General features: G+C 37.3%; 1 protein-coding gene across 2 annotated transcripts in view; it reads right to left on the reverse strand.

Annotated features, from left to right (window-relative positions):
• ATG10 (autophagy related 10) overlaps positions 1 to 21,855 on the reverse strand; it is a 221,950-nt gene that overhangs the window by 158,802 nt on the left and 41,293 nt on the right. For both annotated transcript variants that reach the window (XM_082836068.1, XM_082836067.1), the window contains exon 3: positions 5,276 to 5,383. In XM_082836068.1, coding sequence (XP_082692194.1) covers positions 5,276 to 5,383 — 108 coding nt within the window. The remainder of the gene's footprint in view (positions 1 to 5,275; positions 5,384 to 21,855) is intronic.

The following is a 21,855-nucleotide window of genomic DNA, read 5'->3' on the forward strand; positions in this document are numbered from 1 at the left end:
GCTTTGATAAGACTTTCCACAATAAGCTCATATTTGTTAAAGCATTTAATATGTTAAATCATGTTTTTCACTAGTGTTAAATGATATCTTAATTTCTCTAAGAAAAGTCTTCAGTTAAATCCAAAAAGTCCTAAGTTGATAAAGTGAAGTATTAGCACCAACATCCATTTATAGAAATTAGTGTTACGGACTTCCCTGGTGTCACAGTGATTAAGAATCCGCCTGCCAATGCAGGAGACACGGGTTTGAGCCGTGGTCGGGGAAGATCCCACATGCCGCGGAGCAATGAAGCCCGTGTGCCACAACTACTGAGCCTGCACTCTAGAGCCCACGAGCCACAACTACTGAGCCTGCATGCCACAACTACTGAAGCCCGTGTGCCTAGAGCCTGTACTCTGCAACAAGAGAAGCCATTGCAGTGAGAAGCCTGTGCACCACAACAGAGTAGTCCCTGCTCGCCACAACTAGAGAAAGCCCGTGTGCAGCAATGAAGACCCAACACAGCCATAAATAAATAAATAAAAATTAAAAAAAAAGAAATTAGTGTTACATATAATAAGATATTCAAGAACCAGTGTTGATTATGTTGGCTCCTGTTGAAAATATTCACTTACATTTATAAGATTTTAAATTGAGGCAATGAATTTCTCTTGGTCACTGGTAAAGAAAAGATCTTGTTCAAAAATTGCCACAGTCTTGTTATTTCACAAACTCAGAAACGTCACAAGCAAATCATATAAACTACTCTCAACAATAAATGTCTTATCTAATGATTAACCTATAAGAACTCCTGCTCCCCAAAACCAGAACTAAGTTACCCCAATATATTTAGTAGATTTCTGAATATCATCTCACTCTTTCAAGTATCATTTTAAATTATATTTTAAAAATTCAAAAAAGACATAGTTTATGATTTTCACAAATTACTTCCCTTATATGTTCCATTATATTTCACTTTGATTTTTAAAATCCTGTTTATTAAAGGTTTAAACTCACAGGCATAAAAATCATGAATCCAGCTACCCTTCTATAGTCAAGACTGCCGGTTCTGGTTAGAACAAAGAAGTGAGTTGACTTTGCACTTCAGACATGGCCAATTTTTTAAAAAATCTTTTTAAAGCAACTATTAGTAGAGGCATTCTTTCAAATAAATAGGAAATGTGATATACAGATATGGATCAGGCTTTAAATTCTAAAGAGAATTCAGAGGTCCCCTGGCTCAGTCTTCTACACAATGCAGGATTCCTTTCTATAATATTAGAGGCTAGGTTATAAACTGGTGGCCTAAGGACCATTTGAACCCATACACATAGTTTATTTGGCCTGCACAGTTTGTTTGTTTTTCAATTAAACCCACCTGGAGCTGCATTTCTACTACCCCTTTGGATGAGCCATTCCCTCTCCACTTCTCCACAGCTCCCACCACTTCCCATCACCCCACTTCATTCACTCACTCATCATCTGCCTTGTGCTTTAAGCATCTGAACATTTCCATCAGTGACTACTGTTATGGAGAAAGGGTTATCTACTCTGTGGCTGAACATTTCCATGAAAGGGAAGGGAACTCACAACTTTGCAAGTTGACCAATTTCACTGTAGGCAACTCTTAACAGTAGAGAGACTTGTCTAGAATAATTTCCAGACACAAACTAATTTTATCCTCAGAAACAAAATGAGTCTACTCTGTCTTCCACAGGAAAGCCTTCTAGATATCTTAAGACAACTAACCTTCCTAGGTCTTCAGAGCTCCCAAATAGTCCTCATAATAATATATTTTCAAGCCCACCCATGGCATGCTTCTTTGAATGGATAAACCCTACTTATGATTTATTTTCAGCTATTATTTATGGATTCATTCATTATGCATTCTAGCTATCAATGTTGCTCTTCACACGTAATAATGTAATATTTCCTTTAGATCAGTGATTTTTAAACTTTCTGGTCTCAATATTCCTTTATACTTTTAAAATTCATTGAGGATTCCAAGGAACTTTTGTTTGAGAGTTATATATATGGATATTTACTATATTAGAAATTAAAATTGAATTTTTTAAAAAATTTGTTAATTCACTTTAAAAATACATAGTAATATAACAGCAAATTTCTATGAAAAATAAATGTTTTCCAAAATAACATAAATGAGTAAGTAAAGCAGTATTGTTTTACATTTTGCAAATACTTTTAATGTCTGACTCAATTAAAAACAGCTGGATTCCTATAACTATTTCTGCATTCATTCTGTTGCAATATCACACATAGGTAGCCTCTGGAAAACTCGGGGAGAATGGAAGTAAATAATACTTTAATATTGTTAAATAGTTTTGACCTTGTGGACCCCTTGAAAGGGGTCCCTCCAGGGGCCCCTCTTTCAGGGACCCTCCAGGGGTCCCCAGACAATATTTGGAATCCATTTATAAATGCTTTCATTAGTGTAGCTTAGGTTCCAGTTATTTTCTCTAGTATCCATGGCATTCTTTTCACTTATCTTGAGCTTATGGTCAACTAAAATCACACGCTCTTTCTCAAACAAATTTCCGTCATGTCAATGCAGACCTTATACATAAATTTCCCTACAGCTGCCATTTTGTTGGCTTCAGATTACCCTTTGGTAGTAGACGCTGTTGGTGCCCTACCCAGGTCCCCTTAAGGCCGGTGTAATTGTTGGCTGATAACACACAGCAGCCCCCTTCTCTGAAGAATTTCTCAGTAATACTGGAGCCATCTTGCTTGGGAAGCTATGTCTATCTCTACGTCAGCCAGTGACTGACTGACAAACCAATAACTTGCGGAGTACAAAAGGTCAGCCTCAAGGACACAAAGTAGGACTAATTCTGGGTATCTATACTCCGGAGCTTCAAGGAGATCAGACTAAAGTTAGTCTCTAGTGAGACCACAATCTTCCTTAGCTTTTATCCCTTGTTCTGTCCTGCTTCTGGCACTCTTTTTCTCCTAAGAACACATCCCTAATAAGTCATTTTAACAGGAATCTCCATATCAGCCTCAACATAAGACATTTTTTATCTCATCAAGATTATTGCAATATCAACTCTACCATACATCATATTAGCTAACCATCTCAGCTGTACACCATCTCAAATATGCTAAGAATTGTATTATGAAGTACTGCAGTGGTTTCTCAAAGTGTGGTGGTCCCTGTACCAGCAGCATCAGCATAACATGGGAACTTAGAATTGCAAATTCTCAGGCCCCAGTCCAAACCTACTGAATCACAAACTCCATCACAGAGATGTGCTGTAAGTAACTAATCCACCACTGTTGAACATTTTAGTTTCTATTTTTCCTATTATAAATAACGGTAAAATGAATATACTTGCATGTAAAACTTCGTGTACATTTCTGATTATTTTATAAGTATTTGTCTGCAATTTACTTTGATGTAAAAGTACTGCATCAAAAAAGAAGATGTATTGATACATGAATCAGGAATGGATACGTAATACAGCAAGCACAGCAAAATGTTAATGGTAGAATCCAGGTGATGAGTACATGGATGTTCATTGCAAAATTCTTTCAACTTTTTCATATGTGTTTGAAATTTGTTGGGAAATGTTGAAAATAAAAAATGTTGAAAAAATATATTTTATGAAGCTAAATTCCTAGAATTGGAATAGACTGTTCATAGTATGTGCACGTCTTCAAACTTTGTAAAGTTAAAACATCAACCAGAAAGTGTCAGTTCCCTCACACTGTCAACACCACTTTTTAGTGCTTTTCAAATGTCTGACAACTTGTTAGGCAAAAACTAGTAATTTATCTCTTAAATCGTCATCTCCATGTGTATTTTTTAAAGCTAATATATAATGAACTGAAAAGCTTCCCAACATGCTTGGCTTCAGATAGGATGTTGGTTACTTGAACCAGGAAACAGTAATCAAGATTTGAACACCTACTCGGGGGCACTTACCTTATTACCTACCCTCAGGAATAACTTGCAAACTAAACTGTACAGGCGAGAGTTACTTCCAGGCCAGCATCATACACAGTCAGAGGGGGTTAGTGCTGGACTGTCCAAGGGGACTGATTTAACAGGTCCTAAGAAAGGACTCTTACTTCACAAAAAAGTCTCCTTTCCCATTTTACCAGGATACTCAGAATTCTAAGCATTAGAGTTCTTTCTTTATGTTAAAGCAATTAGATTCCCACTGATTCAATTTTCTTTTTTTTTTTTTTTGCGGTACGCGGGCCTCTCACTGTTGTGGCTTCTCCCGTTGTGAAGCACAGGCTCCGGACGCGCAGGCTCAGCGGCCATGACTCACGGGCCCAGCCGCTCCGCGGCATGCGTGATCTTCCTGGACTGGGGCACGAACCCGTGTCCCCTGCATCGGCAGGCGGACTCTCAACCACTGCGCCACCAGGGAAGCCCCTCAATTTTAAAATTCAAGTATTTTACTTCAATATGGGTTCCACGTAATTATGGTGCATCCATAGGATGGAATGCAATGGAGATATTAAAAAAGAACTATGGATATCTACATCTACTGATGTGAAAAGATATCCATGCTATGCTTGTTCATTGCAGAACACAAGTATGTATGTGTGTGTATGACAGAAATATGTATAAGGATACTTACTAAAATATTAATAGTGGTTACCTCCAGTTGAAGGACATATGGGAGTTTTTTTACTCTTTTAATATATTTCTCTACTGTTTATTTTTACAATAGATACATAAAAAATTTTATTAACAATATAAAGTACAATAAGGCTATTTGCATTTTGATAAAAAGAAAATTGAAAATATCCCAGAAAACCATTAAGCCGTTATTAGCACCTTATTAAATTTTAATTTAGCAAGATTTTCAAGTCAAGGTTAAAGTTGCCTAAGGAATGAGACCCAGATCCAGCATATTTTAAAGGACATAGGAGAAAAATTAAAGGCAGACTAGGTAAAGAGATCTCCATCCATGTATTAAGCAGCTGAGGTATAGGCCTGTATTATCCTGGTGGGATTTTTACTGGGAAAAAATCAACAGGCAACAGAAGGCATCTGTGGTCTTTAGATGCAAGAGAAACCAAAAGGGTGAAGGCTTACTACAATCTGTATAGACCCGGAGTGAATCTTAACTTTACCACAGTTCCTGCTCTCAATATTATTGAAAATAACCTCCTACAAATGATGTTCACTTCTCCCCCTACAGCAGGTCCAGGATCTGATGGCAGTTAATTTTTAAAATATATTATTTATCAGATTTAAATTTTTACTTTATACTTTACAAAGACTGAAAAGGAAAACATGACATGTTAAATCACTCACCTCCATGGGAAGACATGTTTGTACACGGGCAGATGTTCCTCGATGTGACACTGCAGTCCCATTTTTAATTTGAAACTGTGTTTTGCACATGTAGCCATCAGAACAGTCCTGTGTTCCATCACCAAACAATACATAAGAAAATGCCAATTATTGTAAGAACTCATCATTCTAAGATCTACAGCATCTCGTAAGTTCCAAACCGAGCAATGAAAAACTAAGTATATTAAATGAGATAATATGGATAAAGAAATTCATCCAATACCCCTGTACCTAGTAGGTAATCAATAAATAGAAAATTTAATCCCCTACTTTTCATACCTATTAATGATGTTTCTTCTTCTCTTAGATTAAATCCCTTTTATTCCCCAAGCATTTCAAAGCATAGAATTCATAGAACACAATGGGTTGGCAGCTGTTTAAAAATATCTAAACTTATAGAAATATCTTGTCACATAATTAATACTGATGTTCATGGCATATACAGAAATAGAAATTTTAGGAGGACATGCATGTTGAAGCTAGAAGGGACCCTCTATTTCAATTTCTTGTTCAAGGGAAGATCTCTATTAAAAGGTCCCAGAGAGGTAATCATTCAGCACCTTCCTAAGCACTTCCAGGAGCCTGCACTTCACTCCCTTACATGACTACCACCTCCATTTTGGCATATGACACATTGTTCATTGAGAAAGTTTAGTTCTACATTGCATTAAAATATTTCCCTTTAACCTTAATTCACTGGTTCTAGTTCTGCCCTCTAGAGTCTAAACTCTTTTCCACAGAGCCATTTTTCAAAGAGTTGAAGACAATTACCACCATTTTCAAATGTTTGTTGTAAGATATGATTTCGAAGCCCTTCACCAGTTGCACTTCTCTTCTGTTTTTTATGCTTGCTGTTAAATACACTAATGGATGATGTTCATCTAATTGTGGTAAGTTTCATTTTTTTTAAGGCAAAACTTGTTTGAACTTAATGAAGTTGTGTAAAAATGTAATAACTTGTCATGCACAAACATACTCACATATCAATGAATATTATTAATTCTCCACCAAAATGTCACACTAACATTCATATTTTAACAGAATTAAAATAATTATAATTAAGAAAAACATGGTTACTTGACGTAGTAAAAAAAAAAAAAATACAAAATAGCATCCAAAGTAAAAAATTCATAATTTACTTAAATACTTTTACTAAGCTTAAAATACCCAGTTTTTAACTATAAAATAAGACAATTTTAGAGTGTTTGTGAGCTATTTAATATTGAGTATTTTTTAAAATTTGTGTCATGACAACTATGTAAGAGCATTTGATATTAGGTAACTATCCTGGGTTGAATTGTATCCTCCCAAATTTCATGTCCACCGGGAACTTTGTTGGTGACCTTATTTGGAAATAGGGTCTGTGCAGATGTAATCAAGTTAATATGAGATCATACTGGAATAGACTAGACCCTAAATCCAATATGACTAGTGTAGTTATAAGAAGAGGGACATTTGGCTACTACAAGCCAAAGAACGCCAAGGATTGCCATCAACTACCCAGAAGCTAGAAAAGGCACAGGAAGATTCTTCTCTAGAGACTTTGGAGGGAGCATGGCCCTGCTGACACCCTGATTTCCAACTTCCAACTTCCAGAACTGTGAGAGAATAAACTTCTGTGTTTTAAGCCACGCAGTTTGTGGTACATTGTTATGGCAGCCCTAGGAAACTAATACAGAAACTATATTTTCTGAGAAATCTGGTGGCACCTTTTTAATACCTCCCAGTTAGTTAGGCTGTCATCCTGCCAGGACTCACACAGGGGCCGCCCTGCTGTCTGGTCATGATCAACACTAGTTCTGATTGACTGCAGCCAACTCATTCAGACTGGTTGATGCCACTACCATAGGTTGTTAAATATTTTGAATATCCTTCCTGCCTGTAAAGTAAGCTATTAGGCATCGAATACTATCATCTTTTATTATTTCACTAAAGTTCTACATTTTGTAGATGGAATTATTGTTTTAAATTCTAGTGAAAGCTATTCTCGTTTCTACTAGATTTGAACCAGAAAGATAAAACCCTGGCAGTGTTGGCAGCCATCATGTGATTAAATGGAGCCTGAGAATAAAGCCAATGTAGAGGAAAGCAAGGCCATAATATGCAGAGACCAGATCCTGATTACACTATTTATACCAATCATACCTGAAGCTAGCTCTACCCTCAAATTTTTCAATTACATGGACCCCAAAAGTCCCTTCTTTGCTTCACCCAACTTAAGTTGGATTTTCTGTCACTTGTAACCAAAATAATCTTTTTATAAAGTGACCTATATTGCATTTAGTAGTTTAAAATGAGACTTTCTACTGTATTGTATTATCACTCTCATTATGATAATCAATACCTGATTATATAAAAGATTTACCAAATACAATAAAACCATAATAGTATGTGTTTCTGAGAAAAAGTACTCACAGTCTGCAATTTAAAAATAATCTAGCGACTTTGTAGCCAGCAACTTTGCTAAGTTTGTTTATAGACTATTTTTGATTTTATAATTATAATATTTGTATCATCCATTAATAAAGATGTTTTCAGGGCTTCCCTGGTGGCGCAGTGGTTGAGAGTCCGCCTGCCGATGCAGGGGACGTGGGTTCATGCCCCAGTCCGGGAAGATCCCACATACCGCGGAGCGGCTGGGCCCGTGAGCCATGGCCGCTGAGCCTGCGTGTCCGCAGCCTGTGCTCCGCAACGGGAGAGGCCACAACAGTGAGAGGCCCGCGTATCACAAAAAAAAAAAAAAAAAAAAAAGATGGTTTCACTTCTTTTCCAAAAAAAATTTAAAAAAATAAAAATAATCTAGCAACAGAGAAAAAAAATCATAGGATATTCAGAGAAAAGTCAGAGCTAAACTGTGTGTACTGAGTATAATTCATCAAATGAGGATAAATGTTCTATTTCATATTTTCTATACCTGAGTGCTGGTCATACAACCTCTTCCTAAGGGAAGCTACAATTTAGTAAAACTCTAATTACAATGCAAAATACACCTCCTTTGACATCAAAGAGGTGAGTCAGAAATTCCTGTATACCTATGTTATAAAATCTAAATAAATTATCTGGTATCTTTTAAGATAGAGACATTATTTTCAGTATTATTTATAATTTAAGCAATTTAAATCTCTGTTTTAGGCAATTTCTGATACTATTTATTAGTGTCTATAGGGAGGTGCAAAAGAGTTTTTGACTCAGCCTATATTTGGTCATGGTGATTTTCTTTTCAGTATCAATCTCTTAATAGTCAAGATTAGCCTTGAAAAATTAAATATAGAAAAAGGAGAGTTTTATAGCATTTCAAACATTTACTTCCACATAAGTAGGCCTTTCTCCCATATCATTTTAATTTAAGGCAGAAAAAGTTTTATTCTTCGCTGTTGAAGGATGCTTTTTTAGAGACAACAAACATAAAGGTATGAAAACTGCCCTCTGAACTGGCACTACAGTAAATCAAGGCCAGTAAACAAAGTTGAACTCAAACCTCCCCCTGAAAATTCCAGTGGACATTCTGCTCTAGCTTCCCTGCATTCTTTTTCTACTTACAATTTAACATTAACCTCCTTTAATTTTTTAACATTGATTAGTTTTACTTCCTCCAGTTGATCCTAAGATCAGGGCCTAGTCCCCATCCCTAGAGAAAGAAAGGCTGCAAAGGGAAACCAGCGTCCTTACTCTAGAATCTAGACTGTCCTCCACATAAAAACCTCATCCCCACAGAGTCTGAAAACACCCCGGACCTGCATGGGAGGAGGTGGAACAAAAGGAACCTTACAGCTTACCCAGTTCAACCCTCCTGCTTTAGCGATAAGAAGGTGAAGGACTGAAGCACTTTTAAGCTGTCTTACAGCTAATTAGGGGCAGAGCTAGAAGTAGAAGGCAAGCCTCTTGGCCTGTGTTCTTTCTACTACACTAAGCAAGTTCTGCCAGAGAGCAGGATCATGGTAGAAAGATCTTTACTTATGCTCGCGGACTGGTATACGCCAGGCTCTGCACATGGAATAACAAGCTCAAGCCACTCAAAGTGTGGTCTGGGGACCAGCAGCCTCAGGGTCACCTGGGAGCTTGTTAGACATGCAGAATCCCAAGTCCCACTTCAGACCTTCTGAATTGGAATCTGTATTTAAAAGGATCCCAGGTGATTTGTGTGCACATTTGGAAGCACTGAGGCAGGGAGCACTGCAATCCCTGCGGGACAGCAAACTGACTGCATTAAACAGTGGTTCTCAGCCCTAGCTGCACATCTGAATCATCTGAGGAGTTTTCAAAATGCTGTTGCTGGGGTCCACCCTCAGACTGGTGAAGTAAGAATCTTCCCAGTAGCCTCTAATGAAAAGCCAGGGTAGAGAACCACTGCACTAAATTCACTGGAGTCCCCTTCTGAACTCTGAGAACAGAGCCAACCACAGACTCTGCAGCTGCCTCTGCAGAAAAGGCCACAAACAGCTCCCAACTTTCAGGAATTCCAGGGCTCACTCGGAGCACTCCACATACTAAACTTGCCTCTGCGGATGCTCATCTTGGAGCTTCGACTGTGCTGAGACTGCTTTTTATATGGTCTTCACTACCACCTCAAACCCTACTCTCTGGCAACTTGCCCAGCCTTGACCTGGTCATCTGTAACAGCCAGTAATCTCATAACTTAAAACCTTCCCATGTCCAACTACACTTCTGCCATCAGGACTCCCTGCTGCCCACTGCCACGAAGCAGGTTGCTCCACAATGTCACTGTAGAAGAGAAACTAATAGGAAATGCAGGTGCTGTATGTAACCCAGAAACCACTAATAAAAAGAGAACACATCCTCACAGTCAAAACTCCTCAGGTCATCTAGATGGAATGCCCTTCACCTTATGCCAAAACAAGGAATAAAGATTTAAATGAGGAAAACAATACCATAAATGTGTTCACAATGAAAACACTGGAAGATTATAAACTCCTTATCTATCTATCTATTTATTTATTTATTTTGTGGTACGCGGGCCTCTTACTGCTGTGGCCTCTCCCGTTGCGGAGCACAGACTCCGGACGCACAAGCTCAGCGGCCATGGCTCATGGGCACAGCCGCTCCGCGGCATGTGGGATCTTCCCGGACCGGGGCACGAACCCGCGTCCCCTGCATCGGCAGGCGGACTCTCAACCACTGCGCCACCAGGGAAGCCCTATCTATTTATTTTTATTTTTTTATTTTTTATTTTTGGCTGTGAGGCTTGCAGCATCTTATTTCCCCGACCAGGGATCAAACCCGTGCCCCCTGCAGTGGAAGCACAGTCTTAACCACTGGACTATCAAGGAATTCCCTAAAAGTTTTTAAAGGATATTTAAAAAGTAAATAAAAATCTTGAAGTCATGTAAAATAATGATAAATTCTACTGCATGGAAAAAATTCTAAACACCATAAAGTCAAAAGGCAAATATTAAAATGTGAAAAAAAGATCTGTAGCTCAAATCATAGAAAAGGACTAATTTTTTCAATATATAAATAGCTTTAATTTCCTCAGCATATTAATAGTTCTCACAAACCAATAAGAGGAACAGCCCAATAGAAAAATAAGCAAACGATATAAATAGACAGTTCACTAAACAGGAAGTATACATGGATTTTAATCATATAAAAATATGTTCAATGTCACCCATAAGAAAAATGCAAATTAAAACTATGTGATACCATTTTTTACCTATCAGATTGGCAAAGATCAGAAAGCCAAAGTGAAATACACTCTGTAGACAAAGATGTGGGTAAAACAGGCAGGCGCTCTCATACATTGCCAAGGGCAGGGTAGTTTAAATTAGTATAACCTCCCTGTAGAGCAAGTTGACAATAACTATCTAAACTTAAAATGCACATACCTTCCATCCAGAAATGCTACTTCCAGGAATTTATCGTACAGATACAATTGCATATGTAGAAAGTAAAATTCGTGCAATGATATGTATTAAAGTATTGTTTTAATAGCACAGTATTGGAAATAACCTAAATGCCCATAGGTGAGGATCGGTTAAATAAATTATAGTATATCCAAATAATAGAATGCTATGCAGTCATAAAAAAGTGACTATAAGTATTCATATGGAATAATAACCAAAATAGATCATTAAGTTAAAAATATGCAGAACAGCATGTATATATGTATATTATCCTACCATTTGTTTAAATATAAACGCATATGCTTGTGTACATTGAAGATATCTGAAAGGACACCCAAGACATTGGTATGAGTAATGACCTCTGAGGTTTGGGTAAGGAGGGTGGGAAGGTTAGGAAGGAAACTTACTTTTTTAGTGTACAAACCCTTTTGTGCCTATATACAAAAAACACTTCATGTTAAACAAATACTTCATTGATTGCCTTTTGAACATATGCCTCCAGGCCAGCGCAATGCTGCAATGGATTCCAACGTGAACTTTTCAGGAGAAAATGTTCTGGAGGCCTTATAGAACCCTAGAGAGACAACCAAGTTTTCTAGTGTAGTACTGACTGCATACTAAGGATTTCCTAACAGAACATGTTTAGGTCTGCTTTCCTACAAGCTGTCAAAAGCTATGCCACTCAGACAGTTATGTTATGCCTGCTGGAATCGAGCTACCCAAATAACTATGGGGCTCTTGTAGCTGAATTTTAATAAGCTTTTAACAATCTACTCTAGAAAAACACTGCTGTCTAAAAAATTAGGTGGTTATCTAAGAGCCTCAGCCCTGCTTTGGAATAAAGGATTGCATATAGGATGTAAACTCAAGTTAACTGCCCATAATGATCAGCTGCAGGAAGGGCTTGTCAAGGCCACTGGGGAGGAATTAAGACAAGAGGAAGTTTCTACGTCACTGCTGGCACTGAACAAACAACAGGACCTTCAAGGCCAATGGAACCCTGAGGAACAGGCCAAACCTAAGCCACAGATCTCAAGTGGTTGTTCTTTCCTCTGTAAGAGATCAAACCAATACTACCAGTAACTGCCCAGAGCTAATTAATCTTGGGGTCAAAAAAAAAAAGAAAAACTGCTGCTGAAAAGCAAAGCTTACACTGGGTAAGTCAGACACTAAACTAATATCTGTTCATTTTTTTTAAAGCCTGAAAGTTAGATGGTGTATGAAGGTAACTGTTAAGGATTTAGAGATCCTCCAGAACACAATTTTGAATATATTAAAACGTCTCCTCGTGCCCCAACCCCCACCCAATCTCACTAACCGATACTGCTACACCTTCCCAATATGTTTGTGGATGTCGACCATGGCTGACTCTGATGCCTCTGAGTCAGTATCAAGAGTGACCAGATCCAGTCAAAGTGATTCATGGGTAACTGCCAGCCTTTGACTCAGGCAAAAATTCAAAAGAGCAAAAACTCAAGAAACCAAAAACCCAAAAGTAAAAGTAGGTATATAACATATTTCACCTTTGAAAAAGACCTTGGTCTTCTCCTTGGTCTTGTAGTATTTTGGAGTTTATTAAACATGACACAGCCATTTATTGAATAGTCCACCAATACCTTCTCCATACTTTCTGGGGGAGAGGGTTGGAGATACACCTCAGATAATAATAAATTCCAGCTGAGGGAGCAGCAGCTGTCCTTCTGGGAAAGAATTAAATCTTCTTCTGGATGTGTGGTCACATCCAACAGAGGCCCATACCCCTTTGCTTCACCATTTGCACAACATAACCCGTTATGATTATTGCCTTTATCTGTGTGACCTAAGGTGTGAATGACTACTGAACACATTGGTTCACTACCTGGGAATTAAACCACAAAACATGGTGACCATTGGTCCTTAATTGGAGGTTCTCTGGCTCTGCCCAGTTTAAAAGAGCTTTTTCTTAGCATGGTCATGGTATGAAACTAAAAGAGAATCTGTGGGATTTTAACTTGAAATATTCTCTCTAAGGCAGCCATGTGTCAGAGGGTTATACGGCCTTCTCTTACAATACTTAGTTCAGCAGTTACTCTTGTTTACATTAGCATACTCATTACAGACTCTTATTAGGTTTAAAGTTCTAATCAACCTATAAACAAAGCACAGAGGACTAATTATAGTTACTGAACAGAATCTAAATATTATAAATCTTGATGATGTAAAAATAATAATATAATTAATTTAAAAATCAGAAGGAGGAATAGAAAGGAATGTGGGATATAGTATAAGTACCCTAAATTCCTCATCTATCACAGCAGGAATCAATAGTTACTATCCAAAAATGAAAAATCAGGAATTAAAAGTATTGATATATTGTTAAAGGTTACAGGGATCACTGTGAGCATAACTGAGTTATTCTTCACCAATAGGGGTTCCTTTAAACAAATTTAAATCATCCATATGATGGAATACTATGTAGCTATCAGTAATAATGAGATAGTTCTATATATGCTCACAAAGAAAGATGTCCATTATGTACTGTTAGGTGGAAAAAGTAAGTTACAAAACAATGATCCCACTTTCGTAAATATGTTATAAACGTACATATATTTACATGTGCATAGAAAACAAACAACAAAATTGAGTCATAGGAGAGGGAAGGAAATATTTTCATCTGTATTTTATATATCTATATATTATTAGAATTTTTACAATGATCATGTGTTGTTTTACCTTGTAAAAGTTATTTAATTAAATATAAAAATCCAATCCATGAAAGAAAAATGTAATACTGTGCTTTCCTTCCACTCTCTGCAATCAATAATACTCTAAGAACCATAAAATGTTCTTGCATACAGTATTAACTTTTATTTTCTCTCCTTTTAAAACTTACCCTCTAGTTGCTAAACCAAAATAAGGCCAATACTTCTTTCCTAGGTCACTACCTAATTATGGTATACCTTCACTTTGCTTCTCAAGTGGACATTGTTTTACACCACTTAGGGCCTTCAATTTTCAATTCCATTCAATAAAGACATATTGAAAACCCCAGCACTGTGCTCATTTTAGTTAGTTTTCCAACAATAGTCCAACTCCCTTTCCCTGACAGGACTCTTAGACCTACCCTACCAAGTCCCTCTGCTTTTTACCTCTAACCCCTTCTGACTTCCTAGATGAGCAGTAGAATGCACTGCTCTCCCCTTCCCCAAAGGCAGGTCAAAGCACAGCAAGCACCTACTGTATAAAAAAATAAATAAAATAAAATTCAAAAATTAAAAAACAAAAAAGCACAGCAAGTGCAGTGACCCCAGGGAATGAAGAGCAGAAGAAAATCAGCCACTTGTTAGCCCAGAAAAGGAGGTTACTGGACCAATTTGATGACCTTATTGGGGAGGGGGGGGCGGGGATGAGCACACACACATACCTGTTGATGTGTACTTGCACAGCCTGCTTATTTCATGCAAATTTTAAAAAAGTGGTTACAGTTTAAATAATGCTAAATCCCTCTCTTTTTTGGAGCCAAAGCATCAAAAGTTAGTTTAGATCACATTGGTTCCATTTTCTTTATTAACACTTTCAACAGATATCGCTACAATGTTGTTTCACTATTAAGCATTTTTGTGGAATTTCATTCTCTTTTCCCTCTTTCACCTTTTAATAATTTTTTTTCAGGTTTTCCAAACTGCCCATTTTGATTTTTCAACTTTCAGTTCATAAATGTGGGACCTCCATGTGTACCCTCATACTTTTTATTATATTAAACAATTTGGTTCTGCTTCCAAGAGCATTTCTGCTTATTTGTGCCCAAGGATTGGCCAACAAATGCTATAACTGATTGGAGAGGAGATGGGGGCCTGCTATAGAAAAAAATTTTTTTCTCTCTTTGTTTCTACTTTCAATTTAAGTTTGTAGAGATTTTACCATATTTTGTTTGCTCTAGATGAAATGTTCTCAAAGGTTTAACACTGCTTTTCTAATATCATAGATAAAATAAGAAAACAAAGATGACCCAAGTTCTGAGCTTCTCCATCTTGATTTCTAAATTTAAAGTTACTCCAAATCTTATTCCTCTCATAAATAATATTTTTATAAAATTACCTGTTATAAGGGAATTATTCAAGGAAATTAAGAGTATTAAATTAATTTTGTACTTAATAAAATAAATTGAAAGAAATTCTATAGACAGTAGCAAATTATCAGGGTAGCAAACTGTCACTTTCATTTCAAAGCACTGTCCTTGCAAAGCCATACAAATAATTTATTAAGTTTCCTATTTTTTCATGAAATGAAGGATGCCTGATCTTAAGCAGTTTTACTGGGAAAAGGATCCTGCTGTGCGGGTGGGAAGAAGGAAAGGAAGGTGAGAAAGGCCTTCCTGGCATGGGTGCATACAAAGTACCGCAAAATGGGTGGCTTCAAACAACAAAGATTACTCTCACAGGTCTGGATCTGGAAGCTAGAAGTCTGAAATCAAGGTATCGACAGGGCCATGCTCTCTCTTCAGGCTCTAAGGGAGAATCTTTCCTTGTCTCCTTCTAGGTACTGGTTGTTGCCTACTTATAGACACATCATTCCCATCTCTGCCTCTGTATTCACATGCCTTCTTTCCTGTGTGTCTGTATCTCTGTGTCCAGAGTTCCCTCTTCTTAGAAGAACATCAGTCAGATTGCATTGAGGACACACGCTAATCCAGTATGGCCTCGTCTTAACTTGATTACATCTGCAAAGACCCTATTTTCAAATAAAGTCACATTCACAGGTTCTGGGTGGACATGAATTTGGGGGGACACTATTCAGCCCAGTACAGGTGAAGAGGCAGGAAGAGGTGGGAGAAAGGCAGTCCCACAGCTCCTGCACCTAACACAGGGGTAGTTGCCCAGAACAGCTGAGGGAGGCCAGTGTTTCAGAAGCTGTTTCAACCTGAAGATACTAGGCCAGATTCTCACGGCTGTTGCGGGAAAACAAAAGGGCTTTGACCAATAACGGGGATGAAAGTACTGACAGCTTTTACAGAAGGCTGCACAGTAGTACACTCACTGTTTTTATGCATGGGACCTGGATAATGTGAGATTGAAGACTTTACTGGAGTCATCCTACGTGCCAAAAAGAGCATTCAATATCCACTACTTGGATCAAAACCAGAAACGTGGCAAACTCAAACTGCTGGCAAAGAAGAGTGAAGAGGAGGAAGGAGAGAGGGAGGATGTTGTCCACTCAGCCTTTTTTATTGATGTAACAAAAGTTTCCTGACATATTTTCCAGAATTAGTCACAATCTCTGCCCTCATAGTCATTTCCATTCCAAGCCTGTGCGTGTTTAAAGCTCTTATACTGATTCCCTCTCTTTCTGTATCTTCCATCAGAACTCCTGCTTCCCATAGCTTGACATTAGCAGGTTGCCTCTGCATCAAGGCAGGAGTTGTGTGAAAGCCAGGTGGACACAAGAAGGAGGAGAAGCTCACCACCTCACCCCACACTTATGCTACAAATCTTAGAGAGTCTTTCCTCATTTCCACGAATTAATCATGTTCTCGCCATGCTGTGTTCCCAACCATAGGTTTAGAAACAAACCAGCTGAATTGATGGTCATGTATCTAACAGAATCTTAGCTTAAAACCAGTATTCATTAAATTTACATTTCATATAATAAGGCGATAGACTGGTATCCTTCAAGAATTTTTGCATTCGTCTAAGTGTTTCTTTGGTCTTCTAGCCATGATAAAATAACAGAGACTAGATCTACTCTCCATCTTAAACAACTAGAAAACCAAACAAAAAATATATGAAATTGGGCTTTGAAGATGTTGGACACAGGCAGTGTAGGACAGTGATCTCTGAGGAAAAGGAAATAAACAAGGTAAGCTCTACAAATGTCCCAGCTCACTGCCTGAAGAAAGTTCTCAAAGAAAAAGATTAAAATGGCAAATGATTTCATTGTTTGTTTAAATAATCTAAGAGAATCAACAGAAAAAGCAATAAAATAAGAGAGTTTCAGAGAGTGGCCAGGAAAATGATCAATATATAAAAATCAGTAACTTTACAACTGTAGCAATAATCAGTTAAAATCATAAAGATAAAATACACTATTCCTGGTACGAACACAAATTGTCAAATATCCAGGAAAATACCTATCATTATGTCAAGGAAACTCTATAACTGTACTGTAGGACATGAAAATAATCCCAACAAGCTTTTTATGAAACTTGTAAAATGATTCTAAAATTACTTTTAAAAGAAAATGCATGGGGTAATTAATTTTTAAAAAACAATGAATGATAGGATTATTAGATATCAAAACCAACTAAAGAGCACTAGTAATAATTAAAATCTATGTTATTATGACAGAAAAGAAAAATAGATCAGGGATTAGAGTATGGAGTCTAGAAATAGACACATTTACATGTTGGAATTTAATATATGATAAAAAGAGAATTTGGATCACAGATGGAAGAATGGATGAGTCAATAATGAAATGAAGTCAAGCAGTTCACCATTAAATAAAATAAACAAACTACATTACCACATCTCACAATCTCTAAAATAAATTCCAGATGGATTAAAGCCCTAAACATAAAAAATAAACTAATAAAGGTCTAGAGGAAAATATAAGAGAATATTTTCTTAATTTGAAGTTAGGAAAGAGTTCCTGAGCAAAACACCAACCCAGAAGCCATAAAGCAAAAGACTGGCAGATTTATTAAATATTTAAAAACTCCTGTTTGACAAATGATACTATTAACAAAGTCAAAAGAGAAGTGACAGTCTGGGAAAAAATATTTGCAATACATATAGGAAATGAAGGATTGATAGTCATAATATATAAGTTACTTCTACAATTCACTATTACAAAGATAAACAACTACAGTAAAAGAGACAAAGGGCATAAACAAGAAATTCCTAGAAGAAATACCAGTGACCAATAAGCATATAAAAATATGCTCAACACCAATGTAATGAGGAAAATGCAAATTGAAACAATATATCATTTTTCATCTTTTAGAATGAAAATTTTTAAAAATCAGTAATATCTCATAGTCTAGAGAGTATGAGAAAATGGGCATACTCATATACTATTTAAGAATATAAATTGCTCCAGTCAGGAGAGAAATTTTGCCTTTCTCTTTCACTCATTTATTCATTCAACAAATATTAGCACTTAGTTCATATAACATGGTGTGCTAGGCCCTAGGAATACAGCAGTGAACCAAACAGACAGAAGTTCTTGCCCTCAGGCAGCTTGCACTCTGGAGGAACAGATGCAGGGCGGAGAAGATAACAACTGAATATGTACAGTAGATGGTTTTAGTGCAATAAAAATAAATAAATTAGAGAGAGGGGGACTGAAGTGATAGGGTTAGGAAGATGCTATTTTACATATGGTGGACAGACAGGGGGACCTTACTGATAAGGTGAGGGATGATTTGACTGAAGTAGGGAATAAGTCATAAAGCTACCTTTATGAACACACTAGACAGTGGGAATGAGCTGCACTTAGACTCCATAGTGGAAACAGCAGAGATAGTATATGGCTGGAGCAGAGTGAAGGAGCATGAAAATGACGGAATTTAAGACTAGAGAGGAAAGGGTGCGAACAATTTAGGCCATGCAAGTCATGGTCAGAGCTTTGGATTTTACTCTGACAAAGACCGGAAGTCACTGGAGCATTCTGAGGCACAGACTGTTATGATTGTACTCACATTTTTAAAAGATCACTGTAGCTGCTGTTTAGAGACCAGATTCCTAATGGGCATTAGTTAGGAAGTTATTGCAACAGGCCAGGCGAGAAATAATGGCAGCCTGGGCTACAGTGGTGCAGTGGAGGTGGTGAGAAGTGGTTGATTATGGATATATTTTGAAGATAGAGTTAGTAGGATTTATTAATGGATTAAACATGGGATGTAAGAGAAAGAGAGAAGTCAAGGGGAATGCCAGGTTCCTGTCCCTAGCAACTAGAAGCTAATATTTACTGAAATAGGGAAATTTGTGGAAAAAGTAGGTTGTGAGGGAGAGGGGGAAGGTTAAGTGAAAGTGAGTTAAATGTGCTGCCCCATAGACACTCAAATGTATGTCAGGTTGTTGGATATAAAAGCCTGAAGTTCAGGGACATAATAGGTGTTAAAAATACAATTTCAAGAGTCATCAGTGCATATATAGTATTTACAGCCAAGGAGCTGGGTAAGATCTCCTAGAGAAAGTGTCTAATTGGAGAAGAGAAGTCCAAAGATTGAGCCCTGGGGCACTCCAGAGTTGAGCTATTGGGAGATGAGGAGGAAGCAGCAGAGGAAGCCACTAAGAATAGTTGAGAGGTAGAAGGAAACCACAAGGTCAGCGTCTCAGGCACCGAGGAGTAGTTCAAGAAGGCAGTGATAGCTGTGCCAATTTTTCAGCATCTGTCAAAATGTCAAGTGCGCATACCCTCTCATTCAATAATGCTATTTATCTATTCTACAGAAATAAGAATAAGTACACATAAAAATTGTTTTGCATGGACATTTATTAAAGTATCATTTGCCATAGAAAATTAAATGCCCATCAATAGAGGAAAGCTTAAATTATAGTGCATCTGAACAAGAGAACAAAATGTAACAATTAAAAAAAAAAACTGGCAGATAGAAGTTATTGATATGGAATAACCTCTGGATATTAAGTTAAAAAACTACTTTAAGAACAATCATATGAAATGATTGATTCCACATATATGGAAAAAGAAAACATATATGTATATGTTACCTGCAGGGCAGGTAGGACAGTGTGATGAGAGAAAGCATGAGCTCCAAATCAGACTTCCTCAGATGTAAATTTGGCTTGTTACCGCGAAAAAATTTCTTAACTTTTCTGACCTTCCTCTCTTCTATAAAATCCCTCAAATGGCGGTTCTAAGGATTAAATGAATTAATATACAAAAAAGATCAGTGTCTGGCATATAGTAATCCCTCAATAAGTGTTAGATATGAATAATGTCTTAATAGTGTACATTATAATATATAATAACCATATATATGAGTGCATAGGAAGAGATTTTGAAGTTTACTCTCCAAACTGTTAACACTGGTTTTCTCCAAGGAGAAGTTTGGGACTGGGAATTGGCAGGGGGATGAGAGGTAGCTGAAAGGCACTTAAAACATTTTGACATGTGTGTCTAAATTACTTTCATTTTTAATAATATACTAGTGCAGATTTTTACAAAAGTATACGTGCATTTCTTATGAAATTTTTAAACTTTTTTTTTTAATTTAGAGAAGAGAAAAGAACAGTTAACATTTATGGACCTCAAAAGCTATTGCAATTTCTATTCAGCTGACACCAAAAAAGATAAATCAAAGAATTGGGATAATGTGAAGCAGGTAATGTAACATTTTCTAGCCATTTCCAAGAAAGATACACAGACAGACTGTGGCAATAAAAATAGAAAAGACAGAAAAGAAGAGCCTGAATAATGAAATAAAGGGAAGAGAATGAAATCAAGCACAGATTCACAGACTCTGAGTCTAACCATTCAGGCAAACAAAAGCCCTACCTATCACACCTGAGAGAGGCAGTCACCCAGTGTCTCCTGACACATTTCCAGTGACACAGACAGCATGTGTCACCTTATATTAACCAAATATAGTCCCTCACTGATCCTACTTGTCTCATCCAAAGTAACACATTTAAGACTCTCTCTTCACCAAGACTGACTCTTGGCTACATATTCTGGCTCCACTACCTTGTCTGGGCGAGCCCAGCCCTGCCCAGTGTGGGCAGAGAGAGCACTCCAAGGAGCAGGCTGCTACAGCTGCTCCAAATCTAAAGCAAATACAGCTAAGATTCTTTCCATTTAATGACGCCAACAGGTAGAATTGTTAAGACAATGTGGATGTACAATTGCATGACTTCTGACTTTGACTAAATTCTGCTTGGAGAAACAACATGTATTTGCAGGAGACAAATACTAAAGCATACTCTATGCAGGCTCAACTTAACTCTTTTGTACATAACTCAATGTTTTTCATCACTTCTTTCTTTGTCTTCAGTACAAACCCTTCACCAGCTCCTTCTCAGACCTTCCCAAGGTAGAGCTCACTACTCCATGTATGGCTGTGCCTCTAATTACTATTTACTGCATTTGCATGTGTTTTTTCTCATTATAATGTCATTAGCATGTGAGGGAGCCTGGTTGCCAGGGCAACCAGGAGTGGTGAATGCACAGCACAGCCTTTAATGAAAACTTAACCCTACTTCGTTTAATTCCCACTGTGTTTTTTGGCTCACTTCACTTTTGTGGTCGCAAGAATGGAAATATCCTGCAGTTACCCCTTCTTATGTGGTGCTGCTCCAAGGTCTTGGGAACCTTTGTGTTCCCCTGAACATACGAACAACACTTTATATTTCTCATAACTAACCCTGAAAACTTCCTCTGATAACAATAAATTCTTCTGATCAACAGTGCTCACTCAACACGGTCCTTTGAATATCTAAAATAGTTTATTTTTCTCCAGACTAAATATTCTCAGGTTTTTCAAATTCGATGTTTTCTGCAGTCCTTATCCACCTAACGGCCCACCCCTGAAAACATTCTAAATTATCTGGTTGAGACCAAACTCACTCCTTCTATAGCATCCTGCCAATCTGGTAACCTTCTCAAAAGGAAATAGATTAGTTTGACATGACTTCTTTTTAGCCAGCCTACAAAGGTATGCTTATAAAAGCTAGGTATAATAAT

Source organism: Leucopleurus acutus (assembly GCF_964270905.1).
Source record: "Leucopleurus acutus genome assembly, chromosome: 3".
NCBI lineage: Eukaryota > Metazoa > Chordata > Mammalia > Artiodactyla > Delphinidae > Leucopleurus > Leucopleurus acutus.